The 18,586-nt window shown below is 39.8% G+C and overlaps 3 protein-coding genes across 5 annotated transcripts; 1 reads left to right on the top strand and 2 right to left on the bottom strand.

Annotated features, from left to right (window-relative positions):
* Positions 1 to 108: 108 nt before the first annotated feature.
* LOC141817260 (nuclear pore complex protein NUP98A-like) lies at positions 109 to 7,676 on the bottom strand. 2 transcript variants are annotated; one of them, XM_074704937.1, is made up of 13 exons: positions 7,570 to 7,676; positions 7,411 to 7,479; positions 6,635 to 6,916; positions 5,277 to 5,894; positions 4,856 to 5,083; positions 3,790 to 4,409; positions 3,618 to 3,705; positions 3,460 to 3,520; positions 2,503 to 2,641; positions 2,280 to 2,396; positions 1,996 to 2,170; positions 1,451 to 1,513; positions 109 to 930 (listed from the first exon to the last, which is right to left on the bottom strand). In XM_074704937.1, the coding sequence occupies exons 2-13, from the start codon at positions 7,427 to 7,429 to the stop codon at positions 257 to 259; spliced, it is 3,084 nt and encodes a 1,027-aa protein (XP_074561038.1). In that variant the 5' UTR covers positions 7,430 to 7,479; positions 7,570 to 7,676; the 3' UTR covers positions 109 to 256. The 2 variants fall into 2 exon arrangements, with proteins under 2 accessions (XP_074561038.1, XP_074561039.1); XM_074704938.1 differs by lacking the exon at positions 7,411 to 7,479 and having other exon boundaries at positions 7,570 to 7,609.
* A 1,584-nt stretch (positions 7,677 to 9,260) lies between these two features.
* On the top strand, positions 9,261 to 13,085 carry LOC141817261 (uncharacterized). Its single transcript, XM_074704939.1, has 3 exons — positions 9,261 to 12,024; positions 12,540 to 12,679; positions 12,757 to 13,085. Exon 1 carries the CDS (start codon positions 9,261 to 9,263, stop codon positions 11,868 to 11,870), a length of 2,610 nt encoding a protein of 869 aa, XP_074561040.1. The 3' UTR covers positions 11,871 to 12,024; positions 12,540 to 12,679; positions 12,757 to 13,085.
* A 1,628-nt stretch (positions 13,086 to 14,713) lies between these two features.
* LOC141817258 (neutral/alkaline invertase 1, mitochondrial-like) lies at positions 14,714 to 18,377 on the bottom strand. 2 transcript variants are annotated; one of them, XM_074704935.1, is made up of 6 exons: positions 17,683 to 18,377; positions 17,045 to 17,210; positions 16,747 to 16,958; positions 15,763 to 16,259; positions 15,356 to 15,404; positions 14,714 to 15,269 (listed from the first exon to the last, which is right to left on the bottom strand). In XM_074704935.1, the coding sequence occupies exons 1-6, from the start codon at positions 18,238 to 18,240 to the stop codon at positions 14,943 to 14,945; spliced, it is 1,809 nt and encodes a 602-aa protein (XP_074561036.1). In that variant the 5' UTR covers positions 18,241 to 18,377; the 3' UTR covers positions 14,714 to 14,942. The 2 variants fall into 2 exon arrangements, with proteins under 2 accessions (XP_074561036.1, XP_074561035.1); XM_074704934.1 differs by having other exon boundaries at positions 15,133 to 15,269; positions 15,767 to 16,259.
* Between the last annotated feature and the right edge of the window lie 209 nt (positions 18,378 to 18,586).

Raw genomic sequence — 18,586 nt, 5'->3', positions numbered from 1 at the left:
TAATGGAATACAAATTCTTCACAAAGTAGATCAATAAATGTTTTCAGACTCAGTTGGAGAATGCCAGCTCCAAACAAGTTCAGAAACCAACAATTCGAAAGAATCATATTAAGGGAAGAAGAAAAAAACACAGCACAGTGATCACCCTGTGCTTTTACTGCCAGCCAAAGTTAGAAAAAAATCCTATACAAAACAAAATTTGAAGGATTCAATCGACCATCACAGACCCCTCCATTTTTTTAGACTCCTCAAGACATCAGAGATCCATGTCGAGAAACCTGTACCGGCTGAAGTGCTTCACCTTGAATTTCCACTCCGCCTTGACAGGATCATACGCGATGAATTCCGCACCTTGCTCCTTCACCTTCCGCGTCAGCATCTCCTTGTACCTCTCCACCCTCGGCCCCTCTGTCAACTGCTCGCCTGTCTTCTTGTCGATGCATTTTATGTCGAGGAGTGTCACCTCTGCAGGTTTGTTCAGCCCTTGCCCGACCGGAGGCTTCTTATCATCATCACTGTAAACGATCACCTCGCGGTGGTTGAACTGGACAATCAACTCCAGGTCGAGCGCCCGGACATCAGTTTCTCCATAGAACTTGATGCTGCCATAGCCATGCCGACCGACGACAAAATCCTTGACATTCCGGCAGAAGCCTGGCTCCGCACGCTCTTTTGCAGCCAGTTCCTGGATTCGAGGGATAGTATAGTAATCATCTCGGCGTAGCTTAGGCATAAGTGCTTCTATGCCGGGACCATGCTCATACGTGATCGCTGCCTTGCCTGCCCTGTGTCCAGACATTTTCATGTAAGAAGCTGTGGCTTTTTGCATATGATCGTCACTGATGCCACCATTCGCCTTGTGCGTAGGTTTAGAGGGCGATGGAGTTGGGCCAGTGTGATCCTTGGAGTGTCCATTCTCAGTAACAGGCTCTGCATAATTTTGAATGCCACAGAATAAGAACCCACAACAATATAAGTCAACAAAAAGAAGAGGAAAAATGCCAAAAAAAACACTAAATGTTTTATATTGAGTAAAAAAAATCAATAAATAGCTTAACCATTTTCGGCCCCGGGGCAAGTAATGCATTCTCAAACAAGACTTCTAATGTTATCAAACAAGTAGCTCTAATAGTCCCAGCAAGATCACGCGATAGTTATCGTGCAACTACCTATAGTTTTGTATTTGGAAAATTTTAGCTAGCCCTGTGAAATTATCTGCATACAATTGACACATAAGAAAACTTGCAAAAAAAAAAAGAAAATGGTCATTCGTCACATGGTCAAAATGTATCTTAAATAGCATTAATCATTACTATATCAGAAACCCAAAACAACATCTATAGTGCTGAATGCTGATTCAATAACAGCATCGTGAAAGCTTTTACTTTTCTTTCTGAACAAAGATTCAAGGTTGGATTTCATAAAGGATAAACTGGTACAAGAAGCTTACCATCATTATCACCTTCATCAAGTTCCTTATAAGCTGGAGCAGAAGCCTCTCCTGGCACTTTACCTGAATGAAACGCCATCAGGTATTAGTGAATAACACAAGGTGGTTAATTTATTCCAAGTAAACAAAAATTATATTTCTTTTCTCTATACTTCATTATTCATGTCTCTTAGATAAATATTATTTTTGGTTGGTTTTTCAGGGGTATAAAACCAAATAAATTTTCAAAAATGTTTATTTCATCTTTATTTTTTTCTATAACCTTTTCTTAAAATTCGATGGTATGACTAATCAATTTGCTCCCTTCATGATTAGAAGAATAAATAATATGACGTAGATTCATATAAATAGGTAATTTAGTTAAGTCTCCAAATTAACTCTTTCAAACTTTGATAATCTATCATCCAAATATAAAGTTTTACCTACATAAAATTCCATTAAAGTATATTTAACCTCATCATAACTGATTCTAATTTCACTATCCATGGCCACTGAGATTTTAACCACTTTCTTAAAATAAGATAACGGAGAAAGAAGAATCTTACCATTTTCATTGGCTGAGTTTGGTCTATCTTTGGAGATACTACCCTTTTCCATGATACTTCGAGGAGGCCATTCCTCAACTGGGCGTATAACCAGAGCCCTAGGATTTTCTCTGGGAATGAAAAGTGCATCTGCTTTTGGTGTGGAAAGTGTTTCATCATCAGCAAAAAAGGGCACCTGCAAATGAAGAGTTATTTAGATGATGACAATTTTTTGGCAGCTTATACTTCCTTAACATGTAACCAAATTAGCAAAATAGCACATTATCCTCATATTAATTTCTCACCTTTGGGCCATCAGTTTTAGGGGAGTATTTCCTTGGAGGCAGTCTAATCCTTCTCTGAGAGGAAATTCGTGGAACTAGTAACAGTGAATTCCTTGCAGGAATAGGCTTATCAGCAACCTGTTAACAGCAAAGAAAGTGGAATATGATAATGGATAGTTCCAATCATAAATTAGTCATCCAATATTATAGCAAAACTTGTCATTTTGAATAAAGTAAAACTTACAGGCATGCTCGAAATTCCATACTGAATTGCGGGAGTAGAGCCCACACGACCAATTGACATATGAGGCATTGCAGGAAGCGTCCCAAAAGGATTTGCAACAGGAACTGGTTGCATGACCACATTGGACTGACCAACAGCACTGAATCATGGATATACAGGAGAGTTACCAATTTAATGAATAAATAAATGACAAAACAACAGTCCTTATGAAGCCTTACGTTGTAACCTTTTAATAAATTTGAACGAAGGCTCAAAACTTAAAGCAACAATATGAAAAGCTATGACACTGACTCCCAATTGGCAAATTATAGAAAAGTGAATCAGGTTGACCCCCCTACACTGACTTCACATGTCAAGTGAAATGAAAAGTATTTGAAAACACTAAACGGTGTATTCTTACCACAATAGCCCACCTGTTGCATTACTTCTTAACTTGGGTTAGCATTAAATATGGCCATCTTGATTCATAGCTATTGTAAACAAAAATCCTTTCAAGTTGAAACACTTATGGGAACCATTAGACTAAGTTCTAAGTCAATTGGCTCATTAACTCATCAATATGTGATTCTGATCAAGATTCCTTAGCTGACAAAATTTCTTTTCAGAGAACATGAAACATGCTATTATTAGATTGATGCATCTATTACAGGCAAGCAGAGGTTGTTGTTATCTCTTAAAAGCATATTTACATTTTGCAATATAAAAAAGACTGAAGAAGAACACGATCACGGAACTGGGAAATAACTAGGATAATTAATTAGTAGATCTAGTGCCTTTTTCTTTAATAAAAACTAAGCTCAGTTGTTTTGACATAGTAGGATGACTGTATAGGTCACCTTTTAACAATTAGATTGCAGAATATTGCAAGGAACCATATTGCTCACAGCATTAGCATAGAAAAAAGAAGAAAAAATGTCAGGTGGAAAGACAAGATAGCAAAAAAGAAATGGAGCATACGGCTGTCCAATGGGGTTTTGACTGAAGATGTTTGACATAGCACCAAAGCCACTGGAAGAGGCTGAATTTTCAAAAGAAAAGAAACATGACGTAAATAATCATATCTGAGAAACCAATTAGAAAATCAAATAAGGGACAGGAAAATTCATCAGATATACCTGGTTGTATCTGTCCAAAATTTGAAAATGATAATGCACTTGATGGTTGGACTGCTGGAGCTGGTTGGAAGGCTGTCTGTGCTGCAGGCTGGGAACACGAACAATAATTATCATTCAAACCTACTCAAATATCAATAATATCATATGAATGCATTAAGCGAGTATTACTTACAGTTGTATTAAATCCAGCTGGAGTGCTTGAAGGAAAGAGTGACGGTGTTGAACTGCTGAATAAACTCCCACCAAAACCAGTAGATGGAGTGCTAAATAGATTTGATCCAAAGGCAGAAGTTGTTCCACTAGTTGGCTGTCCAAAAGGCGTTGATGTTTGCCCAAAAGGAGCAGGAGAAGACTGGAAAAGCCCAGAAGCTTGAGTACTGCCAAATGCCAGGCCAGATCCAAAAGCCGAACTAGACCCTGCCAATGAATTGCTGAAGATTGATGCTGAAGAGCCAAAAGCAGGTGCACTTGATCCACCAAAAAGTGAAGGTGATGAACTTGAACCAAATGTAGAACTACTAGAAGCACCAAACAAAGAAGTTGTAGAAGTTGGACCAAACGGACTCGATGAGGAAGCAGAGAATGGTGAGTTGAAAAGTGATGTAGAAGTAGAACCAAACCCAGATGAACCAAAACTTGGAGATTTAAGAGCAAAGGGATTCGAAGGAGTGGTCGAAGAAAAAGGGTTTGCAGCAGATTGACCAAACGTGCCTGTAGAAACATAAGGGCTAGGTTGAGATGGTGCAGAAACATTTATTGCTCCTGCAGGCTGTCCAGACTGATTGGATCCCCCTGAGAGAATAATGTTTTCGTTAATAGCAGCAGAATATTCAATGTATGAAAAAAGGCAATAATGGAAAACAAAGCTGCTAGATAGTTATGGCAGTTGAAAATAGCATATACACTATGTGAAACATAATAGAGAATATAGATCAATAGTTGAACAAGAACAACTATACAACCAATAAATTAGTCATATGATGCTATTCTTTTACTCAGGGCATCATTAGGAAACATACATCCAACTTAAGCAAAACAGGGCATCTAAGCAGGAAAATAAATTTTACTAGCTCTTCTTCTGCCATTTTCAGAAGCACATGCAGAAACACATGTCCAATATAATTTTAAGGTTATGCAAGAATTTTTTTTAAAACCAATTGATAAATGAAACTGTGAGATTCAAGAAATAAGAGACTCAAGGAAGAGCATACAATCACCCAGAACCAATTAACTTTTACCTTTATCACCTCGTTGATAATCCTCCCATCTTAATTCCTCATGACTCTTTTCTTTATACACAGACATTGCACTTATGGATTCCAGCTTGCCAGCAGGCTGACTACTAGTACCACCATCAGCCTCAGGTGTTGGGCTATATGATGCAACTCTTGTTCCTCCGGGCTGAGTCCCAAAAGCTGATTGTCCAAAACCTGGGTTACCAGGGGATGGTGTTGTTGCCTGAGCACCTGCAAGATATCAAAATACAGAGAAGAAATCAGAGGTACTACTTAAAAAGTTCAGCTAGCAGAAAGGCATGCAGCAAATTCAAGAGCAATATATAGCCACCTAAGAGCACTACAATATGGAAATATGAAAAATTTAAAAACAAGTATTTTGTCAAGGAATAGAGTTTCTGGAGAAAATGTCAAAATAACTTGCCGAATGGGGAGCCCTGAGCACCAAAAGGAGATGGTGATGCTCCAAAAGGTGTACTGCCAAATGCAGATGCTGACTGGCCAAAGGCTGGGGTGGAACTAAAACTGAAAGGGGTATTTGATGTGCCAAAAGCAGAAACACTCGGAGAGCCGAATGTTGGAGCACTAGATGCACCAAATGCTGGCGCACTTGAAGACCCAAACACAGAGGCGGTTTGAGTACCAAAAGATGGTGCTGCTGTTGTACCAAATGCTGGAGAACTTGAAACCCCAAACGATGTTCCTGTGGAACCAAAGAGGGGTGTTGTCGTTGAACCAAATGCTGGGGTTGTCGTAGAACCAAATGCTGGTGTGCTTGTGGCACCAAATGCTGGTGTAGTTGTGGCGCCAAATGCTAGTGTAGTAGCTGTACCAAAAGATGGGGTGCTTGTAGAGCCAAAAGTTGGGGTAGTAGTAGCACCAAATGCAGGTTGACTGGATTGACCGAATGGGGTTGTGGAACCAAAGAGGCTGCTCCCAAATGCTGGTTGTGTTGGCTGAAATGTACTGCCAAATGGACTTGATTGGTTTGGAGATGAACCAAAAGTCCCAAAGGCTGGCTTCTGTCCAAACAAAGAAGAACCTACAAACAAGAAATTCGTCTCAGCATCAGTGAATTTCTCCAAAAAGCAAGATGTCAGAATAGAAACACGTGGAAGCAAAAAATAAAAACTGAAGAAAAAAATTGTCACATTGGAGAGGCAATGCTTAGTCACAAAGGCATAAATTTGATAGTCCTTGGAACATGAAACCATCATTGTCAGGCTCCCTCTTTGTGGTAAAAATCCAAATCAGAAAATTTTCAGTGTAACAAGATATGCAAAATTTTAATGAGATAAAATGTTGTAAACAGTTTCAATCAGAGTTTAGATTCCATGTAAAAAAATGCTAATAATAGGCATAATAATACACAACTTGGAGATGCATAATCTAGTTCTCACTGGAGCTGGAATCCCATACCAACCTCATCCACAATCGGATAACAACTAGAAACTCCTATAAGGAAAGCCTAACTGAATCAAACATCTTAATAAGACTTCTATACCAATCATATAGGAGTTCCTATTTCTTCACAACAACAAACAAGATGAATGGAATAAATTACTCCTAAAACTTAGTCTAAATAATTTACTATATCTTTTCAATTAACTAAAGAAACTAAAACACCATGCGAGAAAATGAATAAGATTTCTAAAATGATAAGAGTACTTTAGCTAGCAAGAAACAAAATAGCAAGAATTGACAGGATGTCAAGTCCATCATCCAGCTCATGACCAAACCATTTTACTGCAATCTAGGAATTAGTTATGATTAAGAACGTACCACCAAATGAAGAGGATGCACTGCCAAAAGCAGGAGTTGATGATGCACCAAAGGCAGGCGTTGAGCTCCCAAAAGCCGGAGCTGATGAAGCGCCAAAGGCAGGTGTTGATGGTTGTCCAAAGACCCCAGTAGACGTGCCTCCAAAAATCGAACTCCCATTCTGGGTACCAAAAGGATTTGGGCTTCCAAAGGGTTTGGGCGCAAACGGATTAGTAGTAGTACTGCTTGTTTGCCCAAACATTGGCTGTGAACCAAACGGACTAGTTGAAGATTGACCGAAAGCTGTATATCCAATTAACCTCACTCAGAAATAGAATTAGAAAACAAATAAATTAAAAAATGAAGAATGCAGAAATTCAAAATAGGTAGCATAAACTTGCAACTTAGATTTAAAGCTCAAAGAAACAAGACAAAACTCAGACCAAAAAACAGGCTCTAGGTTCAGCGAAGAGCATCAACCTTCTGTGTTAATAAAAGCAAACTTCTAATTTCTAGTCAGTATACACGAGACGAAAAACAAAAAAAAAACAATCATTCATATTGTAAACAAACTAAAATTCTGCAGCCAAATAACACGAAATAAACGCGAGCGACATACAGTGGATATACAGCACACCAAGCCCAATGCCACAAAAGAACCAATCCAGACATCATATCCCACTCACTAAAATACCATGCGACAATCCCAAAACCGGAACAGATCAAAGACGCCATGTTTACAAAAACAAAATCACAGAAAGAATCCTAGCACTAAACGGCGAGGAGGCGAAGCATACTACTGCTGGAACCGAACATGGCTGCCAAGTGACGAGACCTTCCAGACAACCAGATAACAACTAGGGTTCCTGCAGCAGCGCGATTGCTCAACTCGTCAGTTTAACTTGAGACCAACGCAGCAAGGATCAAACGAAGAATGAGGAGAGTCAAAAAAATACCGGAGAAAAATCGACGAACGAGACGAACAAGGAACGCTCGATCTGCTCCTGTCGCCCTCGCTCGATCGGATCGCCAAAATCCAGGAGAAATTTGCAGACCCACACAGATTCTGGGAGCCGTGGGATTCTAGGGCATTCGTGTCAAGCTATTTATTCGGCGAGGGTTTTTTTCACAAATGTCATAGAGAAAGCGTGAGGAGAACGCGCCGCGCAACACGGACATAAGACATGTAGCGGGGCCGCCAACATGAAACGTGGACGAGTATGTGTGGAGAAGGAGTTATTTTGGTGTCGGGAATAATGTAGCGGATCTAAGTCATTTTAGAGAGATTGTTTTGAAGTATATATAATTTTAGTTTAGGACAGGCTAATTTTATATCTTTATAATAATTATTTTAAATTTAATTTGAATTTCATTTGTTTAGATGTTAAAGTCTTTATTTAATTATAAACTTAACAGGCGCTTGGTAGGCAGATTTAGGATTCATTCACATTCTTAATGCTTGATAGACGGGAATGAAAATCAAAATAAGGATTTGATATCCCTGATTTCATAACCTACCCCTCCCCTAGTTATCAAACTCATTCTCATCTGCTCAGCTTTTTCCCCCTTCGCTTCGCTTCGCTTCTTTCTCGTCCGCGGAAGCCCCTTCGTCACCTGCTCCACCACTACCGCCGCCACTGCGATCTCCATCTCCTCCGTCAACGCCTTCATCGACGTCTCCGCCAACGCCTCCTTCACCAAGCACACTCTCCGCCTCAACATCGGCCAGACCTTCCTTTGCTACTCCTCGCGCAGCAGGGCAACTCGCTGCTCTTCGCCCCGGGCTTCGCCGGCGTCGTGCGCCTCGCAGCTCTCCCTGATCACGCCTATGAGCCAGTCCTTGATCGGTTCAGCGTCTGCTATCCGATCTCCGGCGAAGCCTCCTTCACCCGGTCCTTCTCTGTGGAGTACAGGTGGGAGAAAAAGGGATGGGGCGACCTGCTTCTCCTCGCCCATCCCCTCCACCTCCGCCTCCTCTCCTCCCACGACTGCTGCGTCACCGTGCTCGACGACTTCAAGTATAATAGCATCGACGGTGAACTCGTTGGATTGATTCTCATTCCTATTCCAGTATCTATACCAAGCACCAAAAATTCGGTAATCATTCCCATTGTCATTAACCCCTCAATGGAAATAATACCCATTCCCATTACCGAATGTATACCAAGCGCCCCATTAAAGTTTTTAGGTATTGTTCATCAACCGTCAACCATTCATAATTTTTATTCATAATAACAAATTAAATATATGTATTTAAATTTATTCATTTAATTTAATTAAATTATTAAATTTATTCATAAATATTTAATTCACTAAATATATATTCATAATTTCTTAAATGGTTTGATATAAACACCCTATTTTATCAATTATGTAAACGTTTTTTTTATAATAAGTCAACATAGGGACGGTGCATAATGCAAACTTGGCGTGTCCATAACATCGGGCATTTGAAGATTTCTTAAGGGCGTTTGTGTCCAATCAGATATAAAAACCAGAGCAGATTTGAGTTCTGCTCTAACCGAACCTATACACGGCTTACTATCGGCGTCGCCGCCGCCGCCGTCGCCGCCGCCGCCCGGCGCAGCCACCGCCCCCGACGGAGGAACCCTAATTGGGTGGCGGGGTACCTCCCTTCGTCTCCACTATGAGACGATTCTTTGCCTCCATTAAACCGATCGTCATCACCGCCGACCATATCCCGGCCCGAAGCTTCGCCTCTTGCCCCTCTTCCTTCGTCGATTCTGCCCCCGATGAGTCGGCCTCTCTGCCGGGCATATTAATCCCTGGCGCCGCTGCCGCTGATCCCTCATCGGAGCTGTCGTCCATCCTCTCCAGACCCGATTGGTCTCGTAACCCTGACCTCCACCGGCTCGCCTCCTCACTGACGCCTCTCCATGTTGCCGCCCTCCTGAAATGCCGCCGTCTCGATCCCCGCGTTGCTCTGGACTTCTTCCGCTGGATCGGCCGCCGCCCTGGTTTCCGCCACACGGTCGATTCGTACTCTTCCCTGCTCCAATCCCTCGCCGGATCCAACCTTCACCGCCCTGCCGAGGAGATCTTGGTTTCCATGATCAGGTCATGCTGCTCAACTGATGCTGACTTGGTTCTTAAAACTTTCAAATCCTTGCATCCGACGGGTTTCACGCTGTCTCTCCGATGCTATAATTTTATGCTGATGGCTCTTGCAAAGTTCCGTATGATTGCTGATATGAAGGATTTGTACGAGAAAATGCGAAAAGATGAGATATTTCCCAATCTTCATACTTACAATACGATGATCAATGCACATTGCAAGGAAGGGAAAGTTATTGAAGCTAAGATCTACTTGAACTACTTGTTGCAAGACGGATTGGATCCAGATACTCACACGTACACCTCGTTCATCTTGGGCTATTGTGCAAGTGATGATTTGATCCGGGCCTGCCGGGTGTTCTTATTAATGCCTCTGAGAGGTTGTCCAAGGAATGAGTTCACATATTCTGCCCTCATTCATGGCCTCTGTGAAGCGGGACAGGTAAAAGAGGGCTTGTCATTGGTTCCCTGGATGAAAGATGATGGGTGTTCCATTGATTTGCATGTTTACACAGTGATGATTGGTGGGCTTTGTAAGGTGGATAGAGTTGACGATGCAAAAATGATGATGAATGATATTTTAGAGCAGGGTCTGGTTCCAAATGTTGTTACTTACAATGTTTTGATTGATGGGTACTGTAAAGTTACTAAGGTTGACGAGGCCTTCCGTGTATTGGATTTGATGCAGTCCAGAGGGTGTAAGCCAAATGTAAGAACTTATACTGAATTACTTTGTGGGCTTGTTCGTCAGAGGCAAATGCATAAGGCAATGGCTTTATTAACTAAGATGCTTAAGGATGCAGTGTTTCCCAACCATGTTACTTACACTGCATTGATTCAGGGATATTGTATGGAAGGTGACATTAAAGGTGCCTTTAGGTTGCTGCATTTGATGGAGAAGAGAGGCTTGGTTCCCAATGAGTGGACATACTCTATTTTGATTGATGCCTTATGCAAAAGTGGGAAAACTGAAGAGGCTATTGTGTTCTTTAGATCTCTCTCTGAAAATGACAGAAAGGTGAATAAGTTAGTTTATACTGCATTAATTGATGGGCTATGCAAGGCTGAAAAGGTTGATTTTGCTCATGCATTACTAGAGGAGATGATTGTGAAGGAATACACACCAGACTCTCACACCTACAGTGCTATAATAGATGGTTTGTGCAGGGACAAGAAGTTGCAGGAGGCTAGGTCCCTACTGGATGGTATGTTGGAGAAAGGAATCCAACCAGCAGTGGTCACATATACTATTTTCATCGATGAATTGGTCAGAGTAAATGGATCTGCAGATGGAACCAGGGTTTTGGAGCAGATGATCTCTATGGGTTGCAAACCTGATGTATGTACCTATACTGTGCTTGTCCGATCATATTGCAAGGAAGGAAGGATAGAAGATGCTGCAAGTATGATAACCAAAATGAAAAGAAATGGAGTTATTCCTAATACGATTACGTACAATACATATATTGATGGGTTGGTACAGGTTGGTTTCTTTGATCAAGTTTTGTCTACTTTCAAGAATATGGTTGAAGATGCATGTGAGCCCAATAACGAAACTTTCTCTCTTTTGCTCAAAGTTCTATTGAAAAAGAAGCAAGTTGATGTTGCCTTTCTAAGTGATGCTGATATATGGGTAAAAGTGGGGATCGATGTAGTCTTACAACTTTTTGATGAGATGTCTAAACAAGGTTTCAACCCAACAGTGAAATCTTACAGTTCTATTGTGGATGCTTTTTGCAAGGTGTATCGCTTGGAGGAAGCCAAGGGTTTGCTACTACACATGCAAGAAGCCTGTAAACCTCCTAATGCAGATATATTTACCTCTCTGATTAATTGTTGCTGTAAACTAAAGAAGTATTCAGAAGCGCAATTGTTTATCAGTTCTATGGTTTCATGTGGTCATTTGCCATATCTTACATCTTATCAGTTGCTGTTTTCTGGACTATGTGAAGAAGGAAGCTTTGATGAAGCTAGATCAGTTTTCACTAGCTTGCTCTCTAGGGGCTATAGTTGTGATGAAATTGCATGGAAAATTCTCATTGACACTTTACTTGAGAGAGGCCATGTTGATTTGTCCTTGGAATTTTTGACTATGATGGAGGAAAAACATTGTTTTCCTAGTCGTGAGATATATGCAACTTTGGCCAAGGAACATTCCTATGTAGTTAATGGCAGTAAATGAATTGTTGGTCTCCCCTAGTTACTGACATTGACTTGCAGGCTTTTATATATCAAGATCAGCTCAAATGTACAGAGAAATTTAAAGATTATTTAAGCAATGCAAGTAGTGTTGTGCATTTGGAACAGATCTTGATATTTGAAGATCTCTTTTAAAGGTTGGTCCTCCACATCTTCTCAAATATTCCAGTCATCTCCATTTTTAAGTGTGGATTGTTCTTAATTCTAGAATTTCGTCCAGATGAATTGATGTTACTTGCAATTCATTTATTCTTTTCTTACATACATCCTACATGTATTCCCTAAGCTAAGTTTCACTAGTTCTTCATTCTTAACTTGCATAAATCCTGTCAATTGTACTTCTAATGTTCATACTTTGTTGGTAATATATACTTTGTTATGTTAATAAGGTACGTGTGGGTTTGCATTCATTTTACTTTCATCTGTGTATATGTTATTTACATGTAAACTGGCGGTGCATTTAGCATGGAAGTTATGAAATCTGGTGGACATTTTTAAGTGTGTCACAACAGTTTTGGAGACAATGTCTGTTAGATGAATTTATAGAGTTTTCTGTTGGATTAAGTGCATCTACTTCTACACATTTTCATTATCTGTTGTCTTTCAGATCCAAGTAACTATCTCATTAAAGAATCACACCATCATTGTGCAGCGAAGAAAGAGAACTAAGCACCAACTGGGTTCAAGGCAAAAAATTGAATGGATTTTTTTTAAAGATAAACAAGTCCACAGGAGATCTCGGAGCAAGCTAGAAGTCAGAGAAGAGTTGACTTTGTTTCTCACGCTGACCAGGTTCCATACTCCTGACTATTTGACCCTTTCTTTGATTGCTAATGCAGATTTTTTTAAAAACAATTGTGGACATGCAGGAGCAGGACGCGCACCAAGAACAGTTGCTTGGTCTTTGACCTATTCACAAACTGCTAGCTCTTTGGCTTACGAGATGTATAGCAATGGATGTTGACCTAATGGTTGTGGATGACGAGACACAAATTTTGAAGCCTAAATATTGAGAGGAAAGTCCTTGTGGATCGTCCAGAGATTGATGATTCAAATTATCAACCCTACATATTCTTTTCTTCTTAATACATTGTGCTGGTTATGCTTGAGGCACAATGTATATCGATTACTTACCACAAATTTATATGAAATTAACTCATCTGAGTTTGTAATTTATTTCACCAAGAATTGTAGCATTCTACTTAATCTCAAATAACATATTCAAGTTGTGCTCCAGTTATTATGTGGGAACAAAAAATAATAATTTTAATCTTTTTTATTATGTTTGTCGAGTTAGGATTTTGAAGATATTTTTGTCTTTGTAATGTTAGGTTCTTGAGTCTATTTAAATTATTATTTAGTTGGTTTTAGATTTTTAATTTTTTATTAATAATATAGTTTGGTTGTCTATCTTCTGGTATTCTATTGAATCAACAAGATTTTAAAAAAAAAATTTTTTGTATTTGCAATTGAATCAATAAAATCATGCCACCGAGGAGATAATAATGCGTTGATAATGCTTTTGATCATGATATGGAACAATAATTTTGAGAGATGGTTGACAAACAATTTGACATGGTTGTAGAAAAGTTTCATGGCATTCGATATTTGTTGAGAAAATTTTCCTTGCATAAAAAATGATGATCTACAAATGCTAGAATCGATGATCAAATCCCCACGCCCAACCCATGCAGAGGCTATAGATGTCGCAAATGTTGTTCTACATGGATCAAACTGTATCATGCTTAATGGTAAGAGTGCAACGAGGTTCCTATCCAGAGATGGTGGTGAGGATTATGCTTCGTATATGCATTGAAGTCAAGCCCTCTCTCAACTATGAGGCAAGGATGGTAACAAGACCACGATGAAACAACCTAAATTTGTAGGTGAAGTTTCAATTTTATTATTTTTGATTCAGTTCGACGAGGATCATTTGATGTTAGAAATAAGCACATTGCTGGTCAAAAGTGCCAGCATTTGAAGTTTGATGTAAGAGATTTTATGTTGACAGTTTAACTAAGGATCATTTTATTGTTGAAGAGTACATTAAATTGTCGGTCAAAAAAATTGATCATGTCGACATTGTTGAGAAAATAAACCCCAATGTCTATCATTTGAAGCTACCTAATCATATTTGTCCTATCAATGTTTTCTATGTGAAGCATGTGATTCCTTTTCATGGTGATTCTTCAGATAATGGCATAGTCAATAATTTGTGAGTGAATTTTCTTCCCTCTAAAGAGAATGATGTGAGACTAGAAGAGCAATTTTAATCTTTTTATTATTTTTGTCGAGTTAGAGTTTTGAGAGTATTTTAGATTTTTAACTTTTGATCAATAATATTTGCGGTCACTTCGTTTCTTTCTAAATTTCAAGTTTAGTTGTCTATGCCTAATCATATTTGTCCTATCAATTTTTTTTTATGGTTTTCTCCATTCAATATTGAATCAACAATTTAAAAGATTATTTTCAATATTCATAATTGAATTAAGGGAATCAATAGTTATCCGCTATGTCAATTTTTATTATTATTTTATTTCTTTCGATGATTCTTTGAAGCCCAAAATTTCATTTCATAAGCGCACTTTTTGGCACTGCACTCAGCAGCTTAAGTTATCAGTTTGGCAACTAATTAGGATCATATTACGAAATTTGCACTGATTAATTCTGTGAATCACCAACAGAACTTATCTGAGCTATGAAGCATAATTTGCAGTTTGATTACATATAAAGCAACATATATTCTTTCAAGACAAGCAGTGAGATTCCAATGGTTGCTGAGAGTTAATTACAAACAAAAAAATCCTACAAGAACATGGATCAACATGAACATAAAAAAGTTGTATTCAAATTTATACATAAATTTTTTTTTACAAAGGCCAAATCTTTTAGACATCACTGATACACAGTCACCATGATGGTAGCTCAACAAAAAAAGAGCATACCTCAATGAGGAAACAATGTTGTGTGGAGGTTGATCCCTCTTCCATGTATGGTTTTCGGTTTTCTTATATACCGTACAAGCATCAAAGAATGGTTACGTATCTTCGACAAGTTATACGAGGACCTGCGCTTTTGGAACGTGCCGTGAGCATTTGGCACGAGGATGGTTTGTCAGACTGCAGGCACAGCCTTCCAGTAGCTCCATATCTTCCTCAAATGTGAATATGGAAGCCATTTCTGGATTCTCCAGCAGCAACTTTGATGCCAGAAACCCAGCAATTGTCCATGTTTGATACAGCCGCGATTGCTTACCGATGAATCTTGCGGTCAGGGTGTCATAGTATTCAGGCCATTGATCATTTGAAAGCCTTTTCTCAGCTACAGAGACAGCTTTTCGAGCTAATTCAGGCCGGCCCATCTTGATGCAAGCCAATGTGAACTGGAACATCACAAAGTCAATACAATTAGTAAAATGATCGTAAGTAATAGAGAGTGATAGAAAACTATCCATGAACACTTTAATACCTGCCATAGTAGGGTAGGCCATGATCCACCATTATGATATGACCAAGGCCTGCAAAATATCTATTGTTATTAGATCAAGAAACTAAGGTAACTTTTATGGATACCTATTACCTTTGCTTTTAGAATAACAAGTGATATTTGGCATCCCTAACATCAACAATTTGTCATATTGCTAAAGGATGACAGAAATGTGATTTGCAAATTATCGACTGTTGCAATTACGACAATCATCAAAGAGAACTTTTGAGTTTATGGTTGCTTATTACTTTTAGAATAACTAGTAGCATTTCATATCATTAACATCACCAACATTACATATTGGTGAAAGATGACAGAAAACTGATTCAAGTTCTAAGCCATGAAGATTGAAACTCTCATGAAACAGAAGTCTGTGTTGGATTTTTTACTTACGTATTTTTGGATCACTTCCAGTAATTATGCGCCATTCATCATGTTCTAACGCAGGATAACATATCTTGAGAGGCATATTCCCGATGAAATCCTCCCATTTATTCTCCATCAGGTTCAGAATCTCCTCAGCTTGTCTCGGAGTGGTTAAAGATGAAGTGATAGCCCATAGATTACCCAGTGAGAAGAACCTGAAATCCATGTGAGCTGGCTGAAGGTTCCCGATCAAGTAGCCACCTTTTTCAGGAATCCAATCGACTAGCCAACTAGGAATTTGCTCCGGATAGATGTTGAATTTGTTAGTAGCACCTTGGGAGTATTCTTCAGTCTTGTAGCGATAAATCTCATTGATCTTCTTCATGTCAACCCAATAGTACTCTCTGATATGGAATGATAGTGCAGTGAGCCTTTTGTTAACTGCACGCAGCAAGCTCCTGGATCCATCATCAATGGCAATCATCTCACGCGAGCAACGCAAAGCACAGTAGAATAAAGCCTGCATGAAAATGACCAAATATGTGTTATTACATAAATAAACCTCAATAAATATCTGTCTCATTCAGATTCCAAAATCACAAATCACTTTAACCAATACTACAACTGAACTAAATAAAATGATTCCATTTTGCTACTTGAATACATTAATGTCATTGAGGTTTAAAAGGCATAGTTTATATGGTTCTCATCTTTGGACTATCTTATTGGCCTTGTATTCAAATTCCTGCTATTAAATAGTAATCCAGCTTGTTAATTTAATATCTGTTCAGTGTAGGCATAACTTTTAACCCCTAAAAATAAATTACTTACGGGAAGCATTTAACTATTTTTATCAAAAGGACAGAGATTAGCCAGTTAATTCATGCATGGTGATTTGTCATTATCAGTTGGAAGAGAACAAATATCTGATATGGCAAAAGAGAACGCATATTACTTGACAAAATGCCTTAGGGATATTGAATAAAAAGATACAACATTAAAATTACTTGGATCTCAAGAGGATGTCCATGGACGCCCATTCGCCGATCAATCATGCAAGATCCGTCGGCAACAAGTAGAGTAGGGAACATATCAAACCCATCAGATAAGCACAAGTTCAAGATCAATCGAATGCCAATCTGGACATCCACTCTCTCTTGTAATGTATAATCCCCAGTGATCTTCCCGTAAGCTCTTAGCAATATGATCCACCACAATCCTGTGAAACAAAGGATTAGTGCGTCAGAGGGATTAACTATTATCACTCATTGGTTAATCTAAATAAACTCATTAAACTAGACCCACCAGAATCTACTGGTGCAACTCGTCCAATGGCTGATTCACCGAAATCAGGGTCAAGAATCTCCTCAACTTCATCCTTTCTTCCATCCATGGGCACACTTCGAACCTTGAAGCTTGCAGGCATTAACCCTTGTCCAGGGCTGTAGCAGTCTACAGTCTTCTCCCAACTCTACATATCACGCATTCAAATTAGGAGAAGAACAAAAAGATATATCAATGTTTATTCACCAAAAAAAATTCTATGTTTATTCATGGAAACTACAGCCAGGAAAGTTTTGGGGCTTTCTTAATTGTATGCAAAAAGGACAATTGAAGAAGATAAAGGACTTCAAGTTTCAAAACTCTTTTTAGAAGTTTATGTTTGATCAGTCGGCACAGAAGGCATTATTCTTAACAGACACAAAAGTTGATTTCAAAGTACTGCCAAAAGAGCTTTATTTTTCAATGCTATTTTCGTCTGGTTCGACAACAAATTGAGTAGTGAACCCTAACAATTTTCACAGTTGAAATGACAATCAAGGAGACAGGAAGCTGGCTTTGGTGGAATATTTGCGTAATTCCTTGAAAAGAGGCAAATTGGTACCAGAAGATCGATAGAGGAATTAGTAGATAGGAAAAGAAGAAATTTTTATTGGAATTACCTGCAATTGCAAGGTGTGCAAGAGGAAATTTCGAACGATCTCGGTCTCCCCCTTGAGGAGGAAGGCGACCGCCGACGGCACGAAATCCCTGATGAAGACCTGATCGTAGTTGAGGGCTTCAGCCTCCGGAACGTTGGCGGCCACCGTCCCCACTGGGCTCCCACAGTAGCTCACCACCGCATCATTCAACAACCTCCAAGCCTCCTTCTCAACCGCCGGCTCCTTCCGCTCCTCGGCGACCTTCACTACTACTCTCTTCATCTCTTCCTCCTCCTTTTCCACCACAAGCACCGCCAGAAGTTCATTCTCCGGCTCCACGCGCTCGATCACCAACGGCTTCACGGCGGCGAGGCCCTGGACGAGGATCCGCTCAAAGGCTAGATCGCTGCCAGGATGCAGAGGCCCTGCCGCAGTGGAGAGTCTGCGAAGATCCGAGACCCCAGCCTCGTCCTTTGCGGGGGCCACAGCGGCGCGGACACATGAGGAGGCGAATCGGCGCCGGGGAACGCCGATGGGGCGCTTCGAGCCGAAGGGCCTCACGGCGACGGCGATCTCCATGGATCCGATTGCAGCCGTCACAAAGGACTCTAAGTCGAAATACCGAGTAGTTGAAGGGCTCAAATGTATAATCACAGGGACCAAAGCGCAAGAAAAACTTCCTAAAATAGACTGATCTGTAAAAATGCAGGCAGCAAACGGAGATGCTGAAAGAAGTATAATTTGAATTCGTTACGAACTCATTTTATAGGCGACGAAGACGATCTACACCGTCGGATCGAGAACGCACGGCGGAGGATAAATAACGATTGAAAAAAAAAAGTGGAACCCAGCCACCGACCGCGTATTTGAGACAGGCAGCAGCGCCGTTATAAGCCGTCAGATCGATAATGGACGGCGACGAATG

This window comes from Curcuma longa, unplaced genomic scaffold, assembly GCF_044706935.1.
Source record: "Curcuma longa cultivar G26 ecotype Majalengka, Jawa Barat unplaced genomic scaffold, ITB_CL_G26_1.1 contig_19877, whole genome shotgun sequence".
In the NCBI taxonomy this organism is placed as follows: domain Eukaryota; kingdom Viridiplantae; phylum Streptophyta; class Magnoliopsida; order Zingiberales; family Zingiberaceae; genus Curcuma; species Curcuma longa.
The sequence above is the reverse complement of the archived record's forward strand: the minus strand, read 5'-3'. Positions and strand labels throughout refer to the sequence as shown.